The sequence below is a fragment of the Amborella trichopoda genome, chromosome 9 (assembly GCF_054954075.1).
Source record: "Amborella trichopoda isolate Santa Cruz 75 chromosome 9, AtrichopodaSantaCruz75HAP2 v2.0, whole genome shotgun sequence".
Taxonomy (NCBI): domain Eukaryota; kingdom Viridiplantae; phylum Streptophyta; class Magnoliopsida; order Amborellales; family Amborellaceae; genus Amborella; species Amborella trichopoda.
The window spans coordinates 30,895,488-30,919,911 of NC_142344.1; the positions used below are offsets into that span (position 1 = coordinate 30,895,488).

At 41.5% G+C, this 24,424-nt stretch overlaps 1 protein-coding gene and 1 non-coding gene across 12 annotated transcripts; one reads left to right on the forward strand and one right to left on the reverse strand.

Annotated features, from left to right (window-relative positions):
• Positions 1–698: 698 nt before the first annotated feature.
• On the reverse strand, positions 699–24,231 carry LOC18428483 (RNA-binding (RRM/RBD/RNP motifs) family protein). Of its 11 annotated transcripts, none has more exons than XR_002280004.2 (6): positions 23,704–24,173; positions 22,981–23,112; positions 22,584–22,889; positions 22,090–22,263; positions 17,631–17,842; positions 16,645–17,530 (listed from the first exon to the last, which is right to left on the reverse strand). XR_002280004.2 is itself a non-coding variant. In XM_011622970.3 (4 exons), exons 1-4 carry the CDS (start codon positions 24,106–24,108, stop codon positions 22,207–22,209), a joined length of 900 nt encoding a protein of 299 aa, XP_011621272.2. In that variant the 5' UTR covers positions 24,109–24,174; the 3' UTR covers positions 21,666–22,206. The 11 variants fall into 11 exon arrangements, 2 of the variants coding, with proteins under 2 accessions (XP_011621272.2, XP_006837862.2); XR_002280005.2 differs by having other exon boundaries at positions 16,645–17,533; XR_016041503.1 differs by having other exon boundaries at positions 23,011–23,112; positions 23,704–24,171.
• LOC148780483 (U6 spliceosomal RNA) lies at positions 731–829 on the forward strand. The gene has a single exon (XR_016041815.1). It is a non-coding gene; the product is annotated as a U6 spliceosomal RNA (small nuclear RNA).
• Positions 24,232–24,424: the final 193 nt, after the last annotated feature.

Genomic DNA, 24,424 nt, shown 5'->3' on the forward strand with positions numbered 1-24,424 from the left:
CAATGGGCCTAGCGATGTGCGGTGTCGTTAACCGTGTCCAGGTTCAAAATATTCTAGTTTTTCTGGAAGTCTTTGGAAGCAGGAAAGTTGGTTTTGGCTAACGTCCACCACATAAAATTTGGATACAAATATTGTGATTATCACATAATATAATGAGTGATAATCGAAGGGGATTCAGCTAATGTTATCTCATGGTGGAAAAACTGTACCATGGGTGTGGAGATCAGCAATGGACGAGATTCAACATTGCATTTCAAACAAAAAGGTCATGTTAACAGGGAAAGAAACGATGATTCTGATTTTTAGCGAGGTAGGGGTACTTTCAAACTGCGTCGCCCTTGATTGAAAATGGTTGATTATGAGAATTAGAAGAACTTGAGCCCGTAATTTCTGCGGGCTATATGAAGTTCGAGGTTCTTGGATACCATTGCTATTGGGTGTAATCAGGGGCCACTTTTTGTAAAGTTCGTTTCATGGTGAGCCTTGTCGGGCCTTATTTTTTGTGCAACTGGTTTTTGCCTTCTTTCATTGCAATTTTTTTCCAACCATACATCAATCTCAATGTAGTCCATACTCGATGTACATAAAAAATTCCACATCGATGGAGTTTTTAGTTAACGAGAGTGAGGGGTTGTCCATATGATACTTGAATTAGTATCCATTTAAGAGGGAGAAAGAGAGAGGTGATCATACGATACTTGAATTAGCATCAATTTTGATTGAGAGAGATGTCTCTTCAGAGACATCAGTTAGAATTGGAATGATACATAGAAAATTAGCATGGTCACTGTGCAAAGAAGGCACAAATCTAAAAATGGTCCAAGAGAGAGAGACCAACCTAGATAAATGTGTCGAAAAACCGACTTGCATTGATGAAGCTTGACACTCACTAATCTTCTTAAAATCAATTTTTATTTTTCAATCATGTTTCAAGCTCCGAAAACTGGGCGAGCACTCTAATTTTTTGTTTCAATTTCGTTTAATAATAAAAATCATATCTAGGGCTGCCAATGCTCTGGTTGGGCATCGGGCTTCCAAGCCGGACTGCAATTTCAGGCCATTTCCAGTCTCGTTTCACACCGAAAATTGGCTTCAGTGCTGGGCCGAGCTTTTAACGTGCCCGCCCAAAATGGCCCAAAAAATTTCTCTCTTCTCTGGACGGGCTTTTAACGAGCCAGCCTGAGGCCCAAAATTTTTAGTTTCTCTCTCTTTGTAGGAACAAGAGAAGTGGGTCTCTCTTTCTCACACCCTCTCCTGCATCTCTCTGTCTCAAAAAGCTTTACTTAGTTTCATGTGATACCAATAGATTTCCACTCTAGCTAAAACTTATTTTTTTGTTTTATGGAACAGAATTGCAGAGAAGAGAGTAGAAAATATTTACTGACTGTAGTAGCCACCTTTGTAATCTCTGAGAGGTTTTCTGGTGTCAATCCAATGGAAACAAACCTGAGTGCAAGACAAAAAAAATGTTGAGAGAGAAAATCAAAGAAAGAAAAAAGAATAGGGAAGGATTTATTTTAATTTCTGTCATGATGGGAGGGGTTTATGCGTTGTTTGCCGTGTTCCCAGATCCATGCATGCCCCTTTTTGCAAGTTGCCCATGCCTTCTCTCACTCACTCTCTTTGCAGGCAAACATATCTGCTAATATATTCCATCAATTTTTTTAACATGTTGCTGTTTTCTTTTCCAACTAATGCAAGTGACCTCGTTCCGGGCTTTCTCTACGACTGTGGAGAAGAAAACTAGAGAGAGATAAGAAAGTTTGAGAAAATGGGTCTTATTTTACGTAGAGGGAGAATGGGTTCTGAGTGAGAGGATTGTGGGGGTGAGAAACCTTGGTTCTAAAGATAGCGATAGAAAGTAAATGGATTTATTTTCAATGTACTCAAATTTTTTTAAGGAAAATGATTCATTTTTTTATTTTCGACCCGGTTTTTATGAGTCCTTCAACTCATACTATTTTCATGCAGCTCCCTTGCCCATTATTTGTATGGATCTTGGATCATACTATTTTCATGCAGCTCCCTTGAACGCCCATTATTTGTATGGATCTTGGATTCAAATTTGTAGTGATCTATAAGAAATTAAATATAATAAAATAAAATATTAAAATATTTTCCTATCGATTGAAAAATATTTTCCTAACCATTGAAAAAGAATTTGTGATTGTGCGGTCTAGTGAGTCCGTTGACTCAATATTTTTTTCTTTTAAGAGAGCGGAGGTGGATTTTTAAAGAGAGAGGGGATGGTGGGGGTGGGGAATTTTCAAACCAGTTATTTTAGTAAATACTTTTCATTTCCTAACATTTTTATTTTTAAAATTTTCAAACCAGTTATTTTAGTATAATTTCTTTGTAGAATTCTTTTTTGGAAAATCGTTTCATGCAAGTTGGACAACATTTCTACAACCTACACGGCCTAGAGGTATAAAATATACATCTTAAAGATGGATGCAAATAGGTGGTCCATTTAAAAACAATTGTAATTAACAGTTCAAATGTTTTATTAATATAATTATTATTTTTAGTTTTCATTCTCCATGTTAAATATTATATACTATATAAAAATAAAGAATAAATTATATTTAAGAAATATATTTATTGCCAAGTCTGTATTTCTACAATATGCAGACTGGCCGCATAGAAAGTGTGACATTTTTTTAGCTTTAAGAGATTTAGAAAAGGAAAAAGTTTATATAGAGCCGAGGCTCTAAACACAAATTAGAACCTACCTCAAAAATTTCAGTAGAAGAGGTTGTTTTGGTGGCCAAATATCCCCAAATTGATCATCTTGACATCAACATGCATGGACATGAGAGAAATGAATTTCAAGTTTTGGAAATATTGCATCTTGTAACGTATTTTTTGGACCATTAATTTTTTAAGATTTTCAAGTTTTCATTGATCTGCTTGATCCACCCTATTTTTTAAGCTTTAAATTTTATAATTAAAAATATAAATATATTTTAAGGCTATCACAAAGATTTTCAGTGTTGAAACCACATTTCTCAACACTATTTGCAGGTGTGCTTCACTTTGATTGAGCTTCGGCTCTATACAAACCTTAACCTTTAAAAAAACAAAAGGCTTCTAATTGGGCCGCCTATATTTGGGCCAGCCCAAAACGCACTTCCGGGACAGGCCAGGCTTTAATAAAGCAGGTTTTGGGCTGCGCCTGTTTTTTTGGCTTTTGTCGAGCCTGGGCCGCACCGGCCCGGTGGCAGCCTTATATGCTCTCATGAGAGGAAATTGTACACTTGCTCCCTCGGATTAAAAAGCTAGTCATGAGTTTTTTTTTTTTAAGTGAAATTTTGGGATAATTTTTTTTTTTAAAAAAAACAGAGACATTGGATTCTGAGTTATTAAATAGTTAGAACCGAACGTCCAAAATGGGCACTCTTGGGACATTCTTTGGCTAAATATAGAGAGCGTTTCTCTTTTTTCTTTTCTTTTTTTGCCTCTCTTTTTAGCTGGTCTATAGGTTGTAGAGCAAAATGTGGTGCCCTGATAGTATTCCTGTAATGGGTTTTGCACAAGGGAGTGAATTTTGGAGATGGAGCGTGAAATCTGTTGGCATATCTCACAATTTCTCACAAGACTGCTTCTGCTTTGAATCTTCCAATGATTTATCTGTGTTTGTGGCCTTCACAAAATTGCTCAGAGAAGAATGAGAAGAGGCTTGGAAAGTTGATTCACCATAAGAATAACCAAGCCCTTGCTTGAACCTTGCAGCAACCTTCACCAAACTTGCTTAATGCCTCGTGTTTGTCTTCGTAGAAATCTTCAGTGTTTTTGGAGTTTTTGGGGTTCCATGGCTGGTCGATTATGAAGACCAAACTTGGTTAACTCTATGATACATGTTAGAGAGAAGGAGCGTGGGGCTTATGGTTGGTCGATTACGAAGACGAGAATCACCATGCCTGCAAACTCCAATCTTGAAATAGAATGGGCAGTTAACTATGTCCTTCTCTATACCAAATATTGAAGCCAAATGCTCAGCCATTGATGGAAGGCCTAACTTCCAGAAAGCCTGTGTTGAAAAAGCCCTGAATTGTAGAGACCTTAAATAAAAATTCAAAAACCAGTCAAGAAGCCCAGATATGTAAAACCCTGATGATGCAGAGTCCCAAGGTTTCTGATCCCCTTAGCTATGAAAACCCTAAATTGCAAAGATCCTGAATGAAACCAGCATTATTGATGAAATTCTGATAACCCCAACTTGTATTATTGTGGAAAGAAACCATGAATTGCAGACGCCGGACATGCACTTTCTAGACCCAAAACCCTAACTTTCGGAAATTTCTTCTTCAGAGTGTCTAGTGTTCTCTCTCTAGTTCCTCCTCCTCCTCATCCTCTTCTTCATACTCTTCTTCTTCTTGATGAAGTTGTTGCCTATGAGGAGAATGGAGAGATCGAGGGCCATGGCCATTGGGTGTAGAGAGAGGAGGGTTTCGCAAAGGAAGTTTGGGGTGATGGGAGGGACGATCTGCAAAATAATTTGTGATCCGCTAAACAGAGGAAGAAGGAGACGAGGGTAAAGCAAGGAGGAAAGAGAAGAGCGTGAGAGTTAGAGAGAGAGAGAGAGGCGCGTAAAACGCGACTCAAGCCAAAAAAATTCAAGTCTAACTTGAACTTTTTTGGATGGTAATTTTTACCTTGTTATGGGATTTTTTTTTCTTCCAATCTAAAAATCTGGCAAAAGTGTGCAGTCGTCCAAATGGTCAACGTCCATTTCAGAAGATTTTTGGATTGCAATCCAAAAATATTCCAATTTTAGGTACATCCAAACTAGCCCTAAGATACAGCGTAACAAGAGATACAAAAAATAAATTACAATAGCTGGGCCAGTTTGGATGTACACAAAATTAGAATATTTTTGGATTGCAATCCAAAAAATATTGTGAAACTGACTTTGACCAACCATTTAGACAACCGTATGCTTTTGTCATATTTTTAGATTGAAAGAAAAAAGAATTCCATCTCAAGGCAAAAATTGCCATCCAAAAAAATTCAAGTTAGACTTGGATTTTTTGGCTTGATTCGCGTTTCTCACACCTTTCTCTCTCTCTCTAACCCTCACGCTCTTCCCTAACCTCCATGATTTTCCCTCGTCTCCTTCTACTCTCTCATGCAAACATAGAGCTACGCTCTCTCTCGTTCAAAACCCAGAGCTCTGCTACGTAGAAACTCTCTACTCTCTCTCGTTCAAAACCCGGAGTTCTGCTGCTAAGAAACTCTCTGCTACTGTCGGGAACACCTCTCCCAAGATCAAGCCCTCTCTCTCACTTAAAGCTCACAAGGCATCAAAGGCAGTTGTAGAGCAAAAACAGGTATGCCATTTTTCTGGTTTTCTCAATGTCTTCCTCTCTAAAGAAGCTTAGGCTTTTTTTTTTACGGAATCTGTATTCCTCAATCTCTCTCTGTTACGAGGGAGCTGAGAGAAAGCCCACCATTCTCTCTCTCTATAGAAATCCCAAGAGCCCCCAACCCTCTCTCTCTCTAGAAACCCCAGGTCCGCAACCGTTTCCTCAAGCCTGTGCTCCTCTCCTTTCTCTTTCTCTCTCTTGGGAAATCCCAGCTTCTCTCTCAAAGGAAAACTCAGGTTCCAATCTTCCCACTTTCTTTCACTGAACCCAATTGTTCCCCACCCTCAATTTTCCCTCTTTACCCATAGATTACGAGAAAATCCTGACATGAAAATAAGACCAGGTTCTGGTTTCTCCATCAAAAACAGTGGTGGGTTTATCTCTGAATCTTCGTTTGGCACTTTTTACCAAAGGAATTGCCATAGGTTTAGGGGCCATTAAAGAAGAAGAGCATGCCTGACATTTCACAAGACGAGAAGTGGCTTCCAATTCAACAAAGGTGTCATAAGGTCGTGTTCTCTAAGATCGATGGTGGATTTTGCAAGGTTAACGATCGCCCAAGCTTCTCCTATGCAAAGCTCCCTAAAAGGGCGAGAAGCGTTGGTTCTTCGATCCTCTCCATCGTCCCCTCCCTCTCTCTAGAAATACAAGAGGTTTGAGAGGCACCGAGAGAAAAGGGGCAGGGGGTAAGCACATTGAAATTCACTGGCCTTAGTTTTTCTCGACAAATCAATAAAATTATACATCCAAATAGTTTACCAATATAATAAAATAAAACTAGAATGTTTTCCAATTGAGATGGAAAAAACTGCCATTTTTTTCACCGTGGATATTTTTTTCTGACATCCAAACTGGCCCTAACTCATAAAAAGTGAGATTAATAAACTAGATATGTAGCCTTGTATTGAACATGCAAACCCATTTCATATCCATATATGAGTAAATAGAATCTCTTGGTTTACATTAAGAATAAATTGAGCATGACACCACAAACATAATCAGTCACTCCATTTATTAGCCCATAATGTTTAAGAAACCCAAGCTCTCTCATCAAACACTATGTACTACCGACATAAAGACATTTCTTTTATTGAGAATGCTTACTTGTATTGAGGTAAAAAGAAAATATAAAAGTTGCATTCCCACAAGGAGTGGTGAAGGACAATAATACCCCTTTACAGGGCAACAGAAATAGAGCCCATAACAGAGCAGATGAAGTACAAAGCTATAATAGGATCAAAACCAAGCTAGGTGATCTTCAGTGGACAGTCCACAGAATTTGAGCCCAGAGCTCCAGATTTGGCTAGAGAGTTAGCGATGGAGTTGGCCTCTCTCCACGTATGCTTCCAAGCGATTTGCAAGAGGGAGCACCTATGTTGGATTTCGTCAAACACGGACTCTAGCCTCCAAGGGCACTGGGATGGGGTAGAAGCCCAAGGGATAACATTGGCAGAATCTCCTTCAATCACTAGAGAGTTTCCCCAGGCCCTGTTGAAGTGTCGAAGGCCATGAAGGGGGGCCATTGCCTCCGCCTCGGTGGAGTCTGAGCTATCGATGGACTGCTCAAAGGAGAGGAGGGTGCGACCGGCATGGTCGCGATAGATGCCACCTACACCTGAGGGTCCTGGATTGCCCAGGGAGCAACGATCGAAATTAAGCTTAATGCACCCTGGAGAAGGAGGTAACCAAGAGGCTGATCTAGGAACTTGGATAGGCCTTAACTGAAGCATAGCCTTCCAATTTTGGTGGAAGTCCGCCACTGAGAAGCACTTGAAAGGTTTAAAGTTGGTTGCCCAAAAGATGACCAAAGAACTCACCTCTTCTATCAGCATGACAGGATTAGAAAATTTTCCCCTAAAGGTTCTCTCGTTCCTTTCCAACCACAGAGTCCAGAGTAAGGCTGCCACAGAAGCTTTCCAAAGAATAATACCTAATCTAGCCCATAGGGGTGAAAGGTAAGAAAAGATTTGTGGAACAGACTGAGGGGTGACCCAAACCCAGCCAAACAGTTGGAGGATGGAGTTCCAGAGGAAAGACGCTATCTCAAAATGTAGAAAGAGCTGAGCATTGGTTTCAGCATCTTTCTTACACATGATGCACATGTTGGGTAGTTGCAGGCCCCTTCTTTGAAGATGGTCCATGGTTAAGGCCCTTTCATGGGTGGTCAACCAAATAAAGAAGGTGATTTTAGGGGGAGCCAGAGAATCCCAGGCCTTAGCAGCAATGTGGGTAGGAGAGGAGGGGGAGGGGGGAAGGGAGGACAAGAGGGGAGCCTTCTTAAAAGAGGCAACCAAAACACTTCTGAAGGGGAAATGCTCCAGACCACCTTATCAAAACCAAGAAGGGAGGAAGAAGTTGTGGAGTAGGGTCTGCAAATCAAGAAAACATGTTAATTCAGAGTCATTAAGGGGCCTTTTGAAGGTAGGGGTCCAAACCATTCCCCAAGGGGAGGGTCCAAACCCTTCCCTGAGGGGAGAGTTCAAATTTCTCAGTAATGGTGGATAACTGATATCTAGCCAATGGTAAAGGGTGGGGAATGAGTCCCTGAGTGGGGTGTGACCCAGCCAAATGTCCGACCAAAAGGCAATACAGTTACCCTCTCTAGGATGAAAGCGGATATGGGAGAGGAACCGGTGAAGCAAGAATGGAAACCCTTCCAAATACTTGAGGCATTGTAGGGGACCCTGGAGTCAAGGAACCAAACCTCGGAAGGGCGACAGACCACCTATTGCCATAAGTGATCTGTTTGGGATGCAAACCTCCACCACCACTTACCAATGAGTGCAACATTGGTCTTCCTAATGTTGCGAATGCCCAGGCCTCCAAGGGATTTCGGGGTGCAGACCGTCTCCCAAGCAATGAGGTGAAATTTCCTTCCATTGGTGCCAGACCAGATGAAATTTATCATGAGTTGTTCGAGCCAATTTGCCACAGAGACCGGGATCGAGAAAAGGGACATGTGGTAAATAAGGGTGTCAAAGAGAGTCGCCTTGATCAGGGTGAGTCTACCTGTAGGGGAGAGGAAATGGCCTTTCCATCCTGCAAAACTCCTATCGAACTTATCAATAATATGGGACCATTGACTAGCTTTAGGCTTCCCAATACACAGAGGAAAACCTAAATAAGAGGCAGGCAAAAGTTGAGCTTTGTAGCTCGAAAGATCATAGCCCGAAAGATCAGCAAAAATGGACACTGACTTCAAAGTCATGGCCACCCCCATCATACTGGTATTGGCAAGGTTAACTTTGAAACCCGTAGCCCATCGGAAGCATCTGAGAAAAATGCGAAGGTAGTGGACCTGATCAGGTAAGGCATCACAAAAAAGGAGGGTGTCATCGGCGTATTGAAGGTGGGAGACTGAAGGTCCCCTGGGGCTATAGCCTAGAAGCCCTTGACCAGACCAGCATGGTACAGACCTGAAAGGAAACCACTAAAGACTTCAGCAGCAATAGAGAAAAGGAAAAGCGAAAGGGGGTCGCCTTACCTCAGAACCCTAGAAGCTTGAAATAGGCCTTTGGGTGTGCCGTTGATGATAACCAAGAAAGTGGGTGAGGAAATGCACCCACTCATCCACCTCTGCCAACGTGCACAAAAGCCCATGCGGTGTAATGCCTCATCGAGAATATCCCAATCGCTGTGGTCATACGCCTTCTCCCAATCTAGCTTAATAACCAAACTAGGGGTTTTTGCCAAATGACAGGTATGAAGGCATTCTTGCGCAATAAGAGCACCGCCTAAGATTTGACGATTCTTGACAAAAGCACCTTGAGTGGGTGAGATAACCCAACTTAGTACCTCACGGATTCTAGTGGCTAAAACCTTGGAGAGGATCTTGTAAGAGCTATTGACTAGGCTGATTGGCGTAAAGTTTTTTAATTCCTCCGCACCTTCGATTTTGGGGATTAAAGCCAAGAAGGTAGCATTCATGGCTATTGATCACTCTGCTAACGTGGAAATCAGCAAACAAAGCCACCACGTCTGTCTTAAGGGTGCCCCAAAACTGAAGGAAGAGAGCAACAGGGAAGCCATCAGGTCAGGGGCTCTATCATGGCCTAAGGAGTTGACTGCTTCAAGGATTTCAGCTACTTCGAACGGGCATTCCAACCACACTACTTTTTCGGGTGGGAGAGCCCTGAAACTAAGGGATGACATAAAAGGCCTCGGGCCTTGAAAAGGGTCTGGAAAAAGTAGATGAAGTGAGCTGCAGTTGGTCGAGATGCTGATCTCCAACTTTGATAAGGGAAATAGTATTGTCACGTTTGCGACAATTCGCAATCTTATGGAAGAAATCAGTGTTATTATCGCCCAATTTAAACCACTTGACCCTGAAGCGCTGTGCCCAAAAGATTTCCTCCTTATGAAGAATGGAATGGAGAGCTAACTTGGCTTCGCAGTGCTCAATTTGGTTAGCAAGAGAGAGGGGTGCAGATTCCTCGAGAATCAAGACGGATAATAGTGTCGAGAAAGGCTGCTTTTGGGCCAAAAAATTCCCCAAAAGGTTTCTGCACCAGTCCTTAAGGGCAAGTTTTAAAAGATATAGCTTACGCTGAAGGCGAAAGCCAGGCCAACCACGAACGATAGGGGAGAAAGAAAGCCACCACAAGGCAATGAGGGAGGGAAGATGGGGCTCCTCCAACTAAGACAGCTCAAAACGGAAGGGCTTGGGACCTCAACCCAGGGCAGCAGTGTTGAGAAGGATAGGCCGGTGATCGGAAATAGGCTTGGGGAGGGCTACAGAGTGGGAGTTGGGGAAAGATGAGTCCCACTCAAGAGAAAGGAGGTACAGGTCAAGCTTATATAGAGAGGGGTTTTCCGAGTGGTTCGACCAGGTGAAGCGAGACCCTTGAAGGGGTACATCCAACCGTTGATTGCCAGTAATGAAGTCAGAGAACGCCATCGCGAGGGAAATCGTTGAATTAGAGTTCCGTTCAAAGACCACCGAGTAATATTGAAATACCCCCCAATACACCAAGTCGAGGGGGAAGCTGAGGCAATGGATTGAAGTTCAGACCAGAAACTATCTCTTCGAGCTTGGGAGATGGGGCCATACACAGCAGAAACTTTCCAGGGTAAACCATCGATGTGCTAAGAAGGGAGATTGAGACTGAGAACTCCCCAATAAGAAAGGATGAGAGAGAATGAAGAGAAGGGTCCCAGATGACCCATATACCTCCAGATGCATCATTGGACAGTAGAGCTAGCCATTGGCAGGGACGTCAACCCCAAGTTTGATACACGTCTTGGAGCAAGGCAGCAAGCAGTTTGGTCTCTAGCAAAACCAGGATCGCAAGTGGGTGTTGCCGACAGAAGTTGAGAATGTGTCGGCGTTTCAAAGGGTCACCGAGGCCCCCTAATGTTCCAGGTTAAAATCTTCATGGAAGGGAGAGAGAGAGGGCAGAACGTCTCCCTGTGAGACAAGTGACTGAGCGATCACTCGAAGAAGGCAAATCGGCATTTGGGGGGGTCAGCGAATGGCCCATGACGATCAGTATTGATGTGGCAGATGAGATCAACCATTTCCCTCCGGCTCTTGGATCTAAAGTTCGCTTGGAAGAAAGGGTCATTTTCAATGAAATTGATGAGGGCCTCCCGATGGCCGGGAAAGCCATAACCATCACCTGGATTACCTTGAGGGTGTCACCCAGGGCAGCGTCGAAAGCTTTGGTGGAATCAAAATCGTCAGAGAGATGGACGAGGGTGCCATGGGGCTCCCCACGAAAACAGGCCAGGGAAGGGGAAAAGGGGCAATCACCAAGGGCAAGAGGAAGGGGAGACCCCAATGGAGAGAGAGAGGTGGAGATTACCCCTCCAGCAGGAGGCACGAGAGATGGGGGGAGAGATGAAAGAAAGGGAGGCCAGGCTGAAACAGAGGAGAATGAGGCCGAGACCCAAGCGGGGCACCGAGGGGGGGGGGGGCAGGCAGGAGCCAAAGTGGGGGGATGAGAGCTATTAGGGGACAAACTGATTGGCGAGAGGGCTTGAGCCTTGCCGTGATTGAGGGGGGCATCAAGGGCGAACGAGGGTCGACAAGGGAGGGGAGGCCTCGCACAAAGAAAGGGCAGGTGATGAAGGAGGCTAGAGAAGACGAGCAAAGCCTCGCGACGAAGAGGGGAGGGAAGCCGAAAGAGCCGATGAAGAAGGAGGCTGCACAGACGAAGGGATGGGAGAAGAGCACGGTGTGGAGAATGAGACTCCAGAAGGCGACATAAAGGGAGAGAAGGAAAAGGAAGAACGGTGACTGCCAAGTGGCTGAGAAACAAAGGGAAAATGGGATTGGCACCAAGTGGCAGCAGCAAAGGGGAGCATAAACTAAGAGAGGCGGCGGCAACACTAAAGCAAACGTGTCGCCAGGGAAGGCTTCCACAGAAGGGGGATTAGGATGCGGCAAGTGACGATAGAGAAGCAGCCAAAGAGAGGGTGGGGGTTCAAAAAAGGAATAGAGGAGAAAGGAGGGGGTAGAGAAGGCAAAAGAGAAGAAACAACAAAGGCAAAATAGGAAACAAAAGGCACAACCCAAAGGAGACCACAGTAGACGACATGTGGCACGAAGAAGAGGAGCCAGCAGGTAACTTGCATGAAAAAGAACCAATCTGCAGGGGCAAGGGGAGGTTCAAGACCAAAGAGGGCACCCTCTCAACCAATGGGGGATGGTCAAGGGAAGAGGTTGGTGGCAGCGACGGCGGAACAGCAGGCAGCAAGGCTTCAGCACGAGGCGTATGGCGATCGAGAGGGACAACAACCACAGGCTTGCACGCCAGAAATGAGGATGTTGGCCGCCAGAAATGTTGGGACAACCTCTCCGGTGCGGCTTCTAACTGCGAACCAGAGTCCAACCATCCGGAGAAGGGGAACAGTATTTTAAAATGTGGCCGCATCACCGCATATGCGACCGCATCATGCGGTATGCGGTGGGCTCCGCATCAGAACTTACCACATATGCGCTTTTGACCTATGTGACTGCATATGCGTCGCATCGTAGCCGCATCCCGCATCGCACCGCATCCCCTTCCACTAAAATTTTTTTCGATTTTGCCCCTCAGGGAGGGGTAAAATGGTCTTTTTGACTATCCAAGAATGGGGGAAGCTGTTTGGGGGGGTATTAAACCCCCTAAACGATGATTTCCAGCCACTTTTGTGGCATTTTTTGCATTAACTCGAGGGCAAAAACAATTTTGCAGAAATTTATTTTTCATCCAAATCTTCGATTTGGCGGTTGTTTGATACTTGAATGTTGATTTGATGCATTTGATTGTTAATTTGAGAATGTTAGGGTGAATTTGTGGTAAGAAATCGGGGGGCAAATTTTGATTTCAAATTTCAAAATGACTCTCAATATGGATGATTGTATTAAGTTATTAACTATTAACTCTTCTTGAGCTGGACTTTTGGTTTGTAATATCACTATTTTGTGCTTATGGTTGTTTATGGCTGTGCTTATGGCTGTTGATGGTTGTGCTTTTGTCCTTATGGTTGTACTTATGGTGCAAATTTATGCTTATGGTTGTTGATTGTTGATTGTCTTATGAAGCTAGTTTCTAGGGGATAGTGGATAACTGGATACAGAATCTCCGACAGTTAATAATTTTGAAGTTAATCATTAAACTAAAATACCTACTATCACATATATCACCTCCATATTTTTTTTCTATGTATTAACCTATTTTTTTAGATTTTTTAGAATTCTTTTACATTTATTAACCGCATCGTCGTGATGCACCAACATCTGAGCCGCATAGCCGCATCGACCCCCCCACCGCTTTTGGCCACATCCCGCATTTTAAAACACTGAAGGGGAACCAAAGTCTCGAGGGCGTGGCGAGCGATGGGTAGCTTGGAAGTGGAGTTTGGAAGGCGGCGAAGCCGGGATCCAGGCCAAGCTAACCCGGAAGTACAAGCCATTGTTGTCAAGCCAAATCGCCTCAGGGATAAGCTCCAACGAAAGAGAATCAATGAGCAATTGTATCGACCCAAAGGGTAGGAATTCCGAAGATTTCCAATTAATGCAGATGAAGCCCCCAACTGCTTCACCAATAGCCTTGTAAGTTCTCGGGTTGCACACATGGGGGGTATGTTGAAAGCCCGAAGCCAAATACGACAAGGGAGAAAAGCTCTCACACTAGGGTTCCAGCGAGATATGGTGAGGGTAGCACCTTTGAAGGCCAAAGGGGGAGAGCACAAGGCCATCTCCGACCCTTCCCTGGAAGGAAAGGAAAAAAGGATGCCTCCACGCTGAAGGAAGCAGCAGCCATTGTTAGGGTCATTCCAAGACCGTTGAGCCCATTTCTCCATGGCACGAAGGTCAAAACGGGGGGGAGAAAAGTAGCCAACAAGGGAGTTAAGCAAGCCCACGTGGCAACAAGGGGGGAGGCCAAGGGGGAAGCTGAGTGGAGGGAGGGGGAATGGGGGGTGGCCGGAGAAAAGTTGCGTGAAAGAGCGGGGGGACGCCATCAGTTCCTTCCTTTTAATGGATGTGAACCTAAACTTTTGGGGAATACTAAATACATATTGTGAAAATCAGAGTCTCCAACATGTTTCTGCAACATAACTATGAAGGATCAAATTAAGTCTGAACAATTCATGCTCTAGAAAGCGAATAAAGATCTAAGAAGGGGAGGGCAGGCATGTGTCCATAAATATTATGAAGGCATTTGGATGGCTTATAAGTCATGGATAGCACGACCATATATGCCAGCGCCACATAATTTAGATGTTTCCTGAATTGTCAATGTCTACAAAAGATTAACCCCACTTATATGGTAAATACTGCTTTTAGACAAAAGGTCAAAACTACCAAGGAGGCAATTTGCATTTGTGCTGAATACAACAGTCTGTGCAGTGAATTATACGCACCCAAAAGCACCTTATATGTTTATGCTTTCACTGTTTGGTAATAAATGCATCATCAATTTAGTAAGCACTCAACGGCCCATCAACCATGCCTATGCACATGATATTGCCAAAGTTGTAATCTTAGAAGCCTATGGAGAGGCCAATGCTCCATGGCAGTCTTAGTACACCTTGAAGTTGGGAGTACAAATATATCTCTGCCTGTGTCACTACAATATATATGAGTTTGTAGAATATAGGGAAATTCATATGCATGTCTCCTATCTTCAAAGTTTTGTTTTTATGTTCATACCCTTTTTCCCCCTTTCTAATTTTTTCCCAAATGCCCCCTCTTCAGACCTATTCAGACCTGAAGGACTGAGGTCCCATTTGCTTCTACAAGTTTTGATTCTAGGGTCTCTTTCAAGCTTGCTCTTCATGCTTCCCCCCTCACCGGCACCCTGCCACCCGCCACCCGCCACCCGCTTCTCCCCTCCCCCCGACAAAAACAAAACTGTCTAGGGTTTCGATTTGATGTCAATAATGCCTCCCAAGATGACCGAGAACTGTAGTTAGAATAATGTCTGACTGAACTCGTAAATGCTGCTGTATGGAGAGATAACAGAGAGAATATGACCTGATCTGGTTCTAGAGAAGAAAGTGGCCCTTGGTGGATCCTGCTTCAGCCCTGGAGAGAGGAAATAGGTCCTGAAATTGAAGATGGGCATCTAATTTCTATATTCTTTGGTTCCTTATCTCTGGTTTTTGAACAAATTTGAAAAGGACGAGCTGATTTTTTTGTTGTTGGGGTGGAAATATCTAAGGTTTAAGCCTGAAATTCAATATTGGGGGTTAGTTTCGGGGAAATTTGGTTCTCAAATTTCTAGGTTTATCACGTAGATTTAGTGATCAGTAGTGGGATTGTGTTGTTAATATGGTAACCTTTGTGATATTCATCAGGAATAGATGATAAAAGCTGGATATTGAGTATTCGGGGTGGGGATATCTGATTAGCATGGCTGGGTTGCAGTTCTCCAATGAAGCTGGGGTTGGATTATAAATATTTGGGGATGGAATCACCAGGGTTATGGGTCGAAATTTGAGATAGTTGATTTGTTTTGTTGTTAGCTTTGAAACATTAGCAAAGTGGAAATTCCAAGGTCATTTCGGCCCTTGAAGGTCTTATGTACAATCACTTAAAGCCTTTAAGGTCCGATGTCAACACCAGAGAGTTCACTTGAGACCTTCAAGGCGTGAAGGGCGATGACATCCAGTCACTTTGGACCTTGAATGTCCAAAATGGGGCATTATGGAAAAAACAATAAAAAAAAAGGTGGGTGGGTGGGGGGGGGGGGGGGGGAAGGTTTATAAATGTCAAATGCAAAAAATTGGAGGGACTTCTACAATAACAAATATTTCAGGGGACATGAGCTAATATATTCCACACATAGATGTAAGCATGCACATGAATACAAAATTACATATATGCATACATATATATGCATATAAACACAAACATAAATATAAAAAAACATATACAAATACACACAAAACACACACATACATACATATACATGTGCGTGTATACATATATACACGGAGACATATAATCCAATTTTATATACAAATCTGGAAATTATATACTTATATATCATCATAAGATATATAAGAAGGATCCATTTGGGAGAATTTAGGTGTGGCACCAATAGGCGATAAGATGAGCGAGAGTAGACTTAGGTGGGTTGGCCATGTATGGCACCGACCAAGTGCAACACCTGTTAAGAGATGCAAGTTAGTTGAAGTGGAAGAACTGAAAAGAGCAAGAGGTAGGCCCAAAAGCAAGTTGTTGGAAGTAGTCCAAAAAGATATGGGGATTGATGGCCTCACTGAGGGTATGGCCTTTAATAGAGTACAATGGTAGATCAGGATTCGTGTAGCCGACCCCAATTAATTGGGAAAAGGCTATGATGATGATGATGATGATATATATATATATATGAGAAGGATCAAAGCATAGTTCAGCCAAAACTGAGCAACTAAGATGACTTCCACATTCTCATGCTCTTAACTGCAAATCCAAGATTTTAGAATGCAACCATTCATCATGGTGGGGATGGGATACCTTAGGCTAGTGCTGCAATATTATGCCCACAAAATACAAGCCTTTTGGTGCCAAGCAACTCCTTTGTCATTTCTTCATGTTCCAAGTTCTCTTGCAGCAGGGGACCAAACCTAATAAGATGGTAATGAGATATGGTTGCAATAACCATTGAAAGAATAATATCAATATCATAATCAATATCGACACCCATATCAATGAAAAAAGAAAATTAATAATAATAATAATAATAATAAGGTGATCAAAGTAGCAGCAAGAGCCATTCCTTGTTCATTTCACCTTCCTTGAAAGTCATCTCATATCTGCTTTTGCCCATTCATGTGGGTCAGTGAATGAACTGAAGAATATTATAAAAATTACCAATATATATAAAACAAGAATGTTAGGAAACATTCACCAGAAAAATCAACTGAACTAGGTCTACTTTGATCAGAAAAATCAACTGAACTAGGTCTACTTTGATCACAAGTACATGAATCAGAAGGTTGTCTAGACCAAACATCACCCAGAATTACTAGCCACAGACTGTTGTATTTGTTCGGTAACAGATTCATTTTTTGAGTATCTCCTTTCTTGTCGCACTACAGAATTCTCAAGATCTTCTCTGATGCAAACTCCATTATACTTTCCTTTGTCACTGCCTCAAAATCCAAAACTCACCTTTTCTTTCTTGAGCTCTCGAAAACCCTAACTCTAGGTCCTCAAATCTCCTTCTTTCTTTTTTCTTTTTTCTTCCTGCAGGAATGCTCTGAAATACGGAGTCTTGAATGCCTAATCTTTCTTCTTTCGATCTCTCTCAAACTCCATCCTTCAATCAAAACTCCTCCATAAACCCTATCTCACCAGGTCACTCAGCCACATGCCTTCTTTTGCAACTCATTCTTACCCCACATCACCCTCTCTGTCATGCCCTTTTTCTTCCACAAAAATAAATCCCGTAATAACGTTGTATCTGAAACCTTATACTGTCCCAACTTTCATTCCCTTTTGAATTATCTCCTAAGGAGCCCCAGATCTCTCAATATACACCACCAGGGTGCTTTTGCCTTTCATTCCCAGTTTCTTTATGCCTATGATCTCCAAATGAATGCCCAAGAACTTTTAAGTTTTCATTTTCTTTCAGTTCACAGCTTCAGAACATTTTTGCCCATTATTTTCCCTCTGGGTTTCTTTCCAGAAAAAATTTGGCATCTCAAAGTTCAAGTTTCACCAAACTTCTCTGCTAAGAAAAAATACAAGTCGGAATGCTCAATATTGTGATGAGGTAATTTGATAAAAAAATTAAAAACTCCGCGAAGATGGATGAGATGAGTTTATACCTATGTACTTTGCACAGCATATTTTTTTCCATCGTATTATTCGTCACGATTGCTTTCCTCATATCCCCGAACAAAATGGGCTTGAAACAGGCATTGCCTTATACTTTTAAACTGGTCTGAAAACTCATAATTATGCATCTAGATAATTCGCAAGCCCAAAAACTCAACTGGCCTCAACAAGTTCACAGCTTAGGTTTACATTTGATCTGGCTCTGTTGACAAAATCAGGTCACATAAAACATAAATAAATGATGGAAACTATGAAAACATAGAAAATTAAGGAATCTCTGTTTAGATCACAAGAAAAGAAACCTAAATAAAATGACACATATGAAAAGAATTACATATAATTTGTTATTTATTCTTTTCTATTTTACATAATATAATTTACTACTTTCCCCAAATAAAATTTGGGGAATTGCAATTATAAAAAATGACAGTTCATAAAATTCATATTTAATTTTATCCATATGTTGCACTGGTTTAAGAAAAGGCAGGTTTTGACTGGGTCGAAAATGAGGTGTAAATGACTCCCTTTACCTTATGCTTATGGAAACTGAATGCTGATTTTGTACAAGGTATCATTTTCTGAAAAACCATTTCTGGACATAATCTAGTCCTCTAAAGATTGTCAGACTAGATTAATTTTGTTCGATCTACAATTCAGCCTTGACAGGATCAAGGTACCCCTGAAACTCAACCAGATTTTGATCTAGGTCATATTGACCCTACTAAGTGTTTTTTTCTCTTTTCTCGTTTTTCCTTTTTTTTTTAAGAAATTGACTGTATTGTATTAAGTATACATTTCCTACTGTGAATACAAAGAAGAACATACAAAATTTTCCATGAAGCAAACATCTGAACTTAAGAGGGTAGTTTCAGCAAGTTTTATTAAAAAATTTCCCACCAAAGCACCTGCCTTAGCTAAGGAACCTGCGGGCTCATTTGCTTCCCTCCAAACATGCTTGCAAACTACTTGAAAGGGCCTCGAGTCAGAATCTGAATCAAAATGTGCTCAGATCTCCAAGGGGGTGGGCAGACTCTGTTAGCCCTGTGGATGGCTAACAGAGTGGGGGCAGACTCTGTTAGCCCTGTGGTGGGCAGACTCTGATAGCCCTGTGTGAATACAAAGAAGAACATACAAAATTTTCCATCTGAACTTAAGAGGGTATTTTCAGCAAGTTTTATTAAAAATTTCCCACCAAAGCACCTGCCTTAGCTAAGGAACCTGCGGGCTCATTTGCTTCCCTCCAAACATGCTTGCAAACTTTTTGAAAGGGCCTCGAGTCAGAATCTGGTTGAAATGGTGCTCAGATCTCCAAGGGTGGGCAGACTCTGTTAGCCCTGTCGACGGCGTTTAGAGAGTTCCCTCCACAATGAGGGGCTGAGCCCAATTGTAATTGGCCTTATAATATGGCACATGCTTCTGCCATCACACAGTTGGCAGTGCCGACGGGACCAAAAAAAGATAGTCTACAATGAGCTGAAGAATCCCTGAAATTTCTCTGAGCACCTGCTTGTCCCAGGTTGCCGAAACCATCAAAATTTAGCTTGATGGCCCGAACCTCAGAGGGAATGCCAAAGGTTAGATCCTGATATAGTCATGGGTCGTAAATGAGAAATATCCTTCCAGCTCTTTAAGAAGTTTTCCCAAGAAAGGGACCGGAACTCCTTTCCACAACTGAGAGTAGTTCTTCAACCCACCCCAGCATGAGTCTCCCTGCCTTATTCTATGATTTTTCTCTAACCCAAAGAGTCATAACTTACCCACCTTTCTATTGAGTTGATTTTTGGTCCCCAATATCTATGGATTGTCAAGTACTACATTCTTGATTTGGTCACTCTTGAAGGGATATGTCAGGTTCTCACTCATGAGTCGCTACATCTTGATGCACATTTTCTATTCAAGTGTTCAAGGGCTAGTCCTTTCTTTTTCTTCTTTGATAGACTATTAATCCTTTGTCATGCTCTTCATGTACATTATTTTCATATCCTTCATATGACTGACTTCTAATAGCTGTTGGTTCGTCATGCAGTTAGCTCAAATCCATTTTGTCAATAGTGGTGCATGAGGAAGCATTAATTTGGAGCTTTTGGGAAGCAACTATAATGTCTTCTCCTTCAATTTTTGGGAGCTTTGGAGGATAACACATTTCGTTAAAGGTCACATGCTGAGAAATTACCATTCTCTTGGTTCTTGGACAATAACAACGATACCCATATCGTTGTAGCCCATGATCACACAAATCTCAGCTTTTGGCATCAACTTATCCCTTTGACTTCCACATGAACATAAAAGTAACACCCAAAAACTCATAACATGTTGTAATTAGTTGTCCTCCATGAAGATAAATATAGAGATTTTACACCAGTATTCATTGAAGGTAACCGATTAATAACATGCACTGCAGTGTCAAAAGCGTCACTCCACAGATTGGGGACTCCACTAGCATGCGTCATACAAAAGGTTCCACTCTTTTATGTCTATGCTTTCTTTCAGCCACACCATTTGGTTGCGGTGTATGAGGACAAGAAAGCTCTTGCTCAATTCCATTTTTGGAGAGGAAGTCTAAAAATTTAAGTGTATTCCCCTCCTCCATCACTCTGAAATTGAGTAATGTAGCATTGGAAATACGACTCAACAAACGAACAAAATTTAACAACAACATCAAAACATAGGATTTTATTCTTTAGAAATAAGATCTAAGTGAGTATGGTGTAATCATCAATGAAAAGAACATAGTATCTAGAATGAGATTCAGATTCCACAGGAGGGTATTAACTTCAAAGGAGGAGTGACTATTTTATTATTATTATCATTAACAAGAAGCTCACAATGTTTGCCACGTTGACAACTTGAACATAAAACACAACTCTTTTTATTATTTGAAGTACATGCCAACCCACTCTTTTCAGACTCTCAATAGGACCTTGACCACAATGAGCAAATCAATGGTGCCATACGTTTACTAGAAAGAAAAACTGTGGATGACTGAATTGGAAAGATAAGATACTGCCCATGTAAATGGAATTCAGGTATATTGAATAAAAGAAAAAATTTTGAATTTACTACCATGAGATCCACATAGCCACTCCTTTCAACACACACACACACACACACACACAAGCGCGCAGAGGGGCTTCTAACCCTCGCATTAGTGAAGCAATCAATCAAAGAAGGTCCTATATTTAGTGCTAGAGGATCAATCAAGTAAAAAGGCTCCAAGATTGGGTATAAAACAGTGTGAAAACTCTTATTCATCTTAGAAGAAGAGGCATCTACATATCCAATGAGACATTAGTGCCTAATGCTCCCAAGTATGCGTGGAAGACGCTCCACCAAATCCCACCAAACCAGCATTGCCAAATGAACTCCGACCAATTTATTGAAGTTAGTTCGATGAGATCCCTAGCCGGCAGAAACTACTGATCCTGAGGTATCTGAGGAACAATCATGCTATGGTGACAGCTCTCCAACTCGTAAGTGATCCATGGTCCTAAAACCCCGCCAATCCCACAAAATGATTCGGTGACTTTACATACCCTTAGAGAGTTGTGACTTAGTAATGCAAGCTTTTAAGTGGGCCACTATAGGGAACGGCATGAAAAATTACATGAAGAGATTATATGCTTGTAGATATAACACAATACGGTTTCTATTTAATAGTTTTAGTACCCTGAAGGCATGGTCACTGAATTACACAGAATCGTATCCCTAAAAAAAATAACTAAATTGCATCACATTAAAGGTGGGTTCTTCCAAATCTAAGAGACATCGAACATTAAAGAAGTTTCTAGTTTTTTAAACTCATATTTTATTATAGTTCCAAGTTATTTTACTGCACTGAATTAAAAAATTATTCTAGAACCACGTGACTTTTCTGGGCTAAAGTTGGCCAAGCCACAGCCTAGCTAATATTTCTTCTCCTTGGGTTTCTGTTTTACTTGGTCCCTCACTCTCTGAATATTTCAATTGAAGAAGAATACAAAAGCTAGAAACAATTATAGAGAGAGGAAGAATGAATAAACGGGAAGGAAGAAGACAATATTAAAGATCCATTGATTGAGGTACATTGCAGGTACAGAGCAATTCTTTTGATACGCAACATGTTCTCCATGATTCTGCAAGTTCATTAACTTCGACAAGGAAGCACATAAACAATTCAGTAGTATCACTCATACTTCAGAAACAAGAATTGCAGAATATCAGGAATGCGTAACATTAATGACAATTCATTTAACTAAAAAGAGAAAGAACTACTATTTTACAAATCAAAAATGTATAGGCTTAACCTATGAAAAGAAAAAGCATTAAAGAGAATTTGTAACATCCTCGGTGTAGAAAGAATGCATCTCTTCATCTCAAAATGCATCTAATACAATCGTCCTGCACTGACAACTATCAGGCCTTCTGCAAGACAGGTATGTCATATGTAAAAGGATTCCATGCAGAAGATACCTGTTTTCCGGCCAACAGCTATAGTGAGAGCATGCTGCAGAGTTTGTCATCGTCAGCGACTATAAGAAGCAAAAAGTGCCAGAAAGTATCTCTCAGACAGAGAAACTAACAGAGCAATCATGGCTCGCTCCTTCTATTGACTAATCTGACTAACATTGTGCGTCCATGAAACTCCTGTGAAAGAATATGAGTAATTAAATTTAACTTAAAACAGCCTCAATTACTTTTTAAATTTTAATCAGACAATGTAAACATATATCCTGTACTTATCTAAATAAGCATGGTAACCAAGAGCTGATAGTGAAAATATAGGATGTTGACTATTTATATTCCTCAAAGTTCTAGGAATAAGGAAACTGCAATGACTGCTGAATCTCTAAACCCAAATTCTTTGCTTAGCTCAAAGTGAAAGTGCAGGTTCTACCAAAGGGGAGATGCTATAAAATGATGCTTCAGCCAAGAGTGAACTGATAAGGAAAAGCAAAGATCATTACCTTTCCATCAAAAGATAATGCAGCCTCAAGTTCTGTCTCTGACGAGAAAGAGACAAACCCATAAACACGATTCCTCCCTGCTTTTCGATCATATAACAGCCTTGCACTCACCACATTACCAAATTGAGTAAAATGTTCCCTCAGATCTTCAGGTTTCACAGCCCATGGCACATTACCAATGTACAATTTATGAGGACTCTCAAAGACCAAGTTCTTCTTGGTCATAGAAGTGAAAGCCTCCTGGTTACGGTTTGTAGAACTCATATCCGCAGCAAATCTTATGCACATCTCACGCCCACGCAAATCCTAGAAATCCAAGTAAAAAGGGAAACCAGATCTCAACAAGAAGTACATGATTGAAAAATTGATAATAAAAAATGATAAGGAAGATTATTACGAAGCAGATATTCTGAGATGCACTACATACAGAGCCATCCAAAGAAGCTATGGTGGATTTCGCTTCGGCCAAAGAGTTCATTGTAACATAACCGCATCCACGGCTTTCTCCCGTCTCTTTATTCCGTGAAACCTACAACCAGCTCATATATCAAACACAATACTTATCTAGTCTCTACCTTCAAGGACATGTCAGAAACCGAACTACCTGAACATGCACCAAATACATATGCACAGTATAGAGCATAAAGAACCAACAAGCAAAGCCTTTTGTTCTCTTTATTGTGTTACTATGGTTCTCCTCATTCTTGCTTTTATGACAACCACTTTGTTTTAACATTCAAGTACTAAATCAGGAATCTCAAAATCCAAACAATTCCTTGTTGATATATCGGCACAGAGGGATCCAGAGGTCATTCAAAAAGACCAGTCAGTCTCTAATGGAGTGCAACGGAACCAAACAACTATTTGATGAAGAAATGGCAGAAGACCAAAAACTTTTGAAAAACTGCTCTAAATACCCATATAGAGATGAAGAAAACAGCAATATAGATTGTTCAAGACAATTACAGAGAGAAGACAAAGACAGAGAACAAGGAGAGGGAGAGAGAGTGAATGGGACACAACGAAAAATTATTCATTGTCAAAAAAAAAAAAATATATATATATATATATATATATATATATATATATATATAAAAGTAACCATGAAACAGTTGTTTACCTCAACAGCAAGAACGGTGCCAAATGGCTGGAATATTTCTGAAAGCTGAGCAATGTCGCAGCTCCTCGGAAGATTGCAAGCATAGAGCTTACATGGTCTCACTTCATACTTTGGTGAATGATTCTCCCCATTTTCGTCTATAACTTCCTCCACAATTGGGCTCGCCTCCTCTTCCGCAACCGCTGCTACTCTGAAAACCCTATTTCCTCTACATTCCTCATGTGAAAGGTGAGAAAACAAATGGGGTGAATAAGATATAGAGAGGGGATAAGGAAGGGAGCAGAGAAATGAAGAAGGGAAAGTAAAATGAGGGGAGCGGAAGGTATTGATGGTGACAGAGGGAGTGATGAGTTTCGCAAAGGATTTTGTGGATGGAAAGGGGAAGCAGGAAGGTGACATCGCCATGGCAGGCAGCAGAGAACTGGACACACGAATGAAGCTCAAAAAATGGCGATAGGGATAACGGGAGGGGGGCATCGAGGTGTTTTCACGAGCTGGGACATAATAGCATGCTCCCGCAGGAGCACATTGTACGTCTGCTACTCGGCCCGGTCCACCGTTCTTGTAGTTGAAAGGTGCATTGACCCCTTCCACTTTCTTTTTTTTTTTCTTTTTTTTTCAATGTTTTTTTTTTGGACAAATTTTAAAACTTTCTAGAAAAAGTTCACATAAAGTTGCAACTTTAAAATGTAGAAGTACATATGCGCTTCAAAAATCCATC

Coding starts and splice junctions, on each gene's coding strand:
- LOC18428483 (XM_011622970.3), bottom strand. CDS start 24,108: ATGGCGATGTCACCTTCCTGCTTCCCCTTTCCATCCACAAAATCCTTT. Junction 23,113..23,703: donor GCACCGTTCTTGCTGTTGAG/GTAAACAACTGT, acceptor AGCTGGTTGTAG/GTTTCACGGAATAAAGAGAC. Junction 22,264..22,583: donor CATTATCTTTTGATGGAAAG/GTAATGATCTTT, acceptor ATTCTTTCACAG/GAGTTTCATGGACGCACAAT.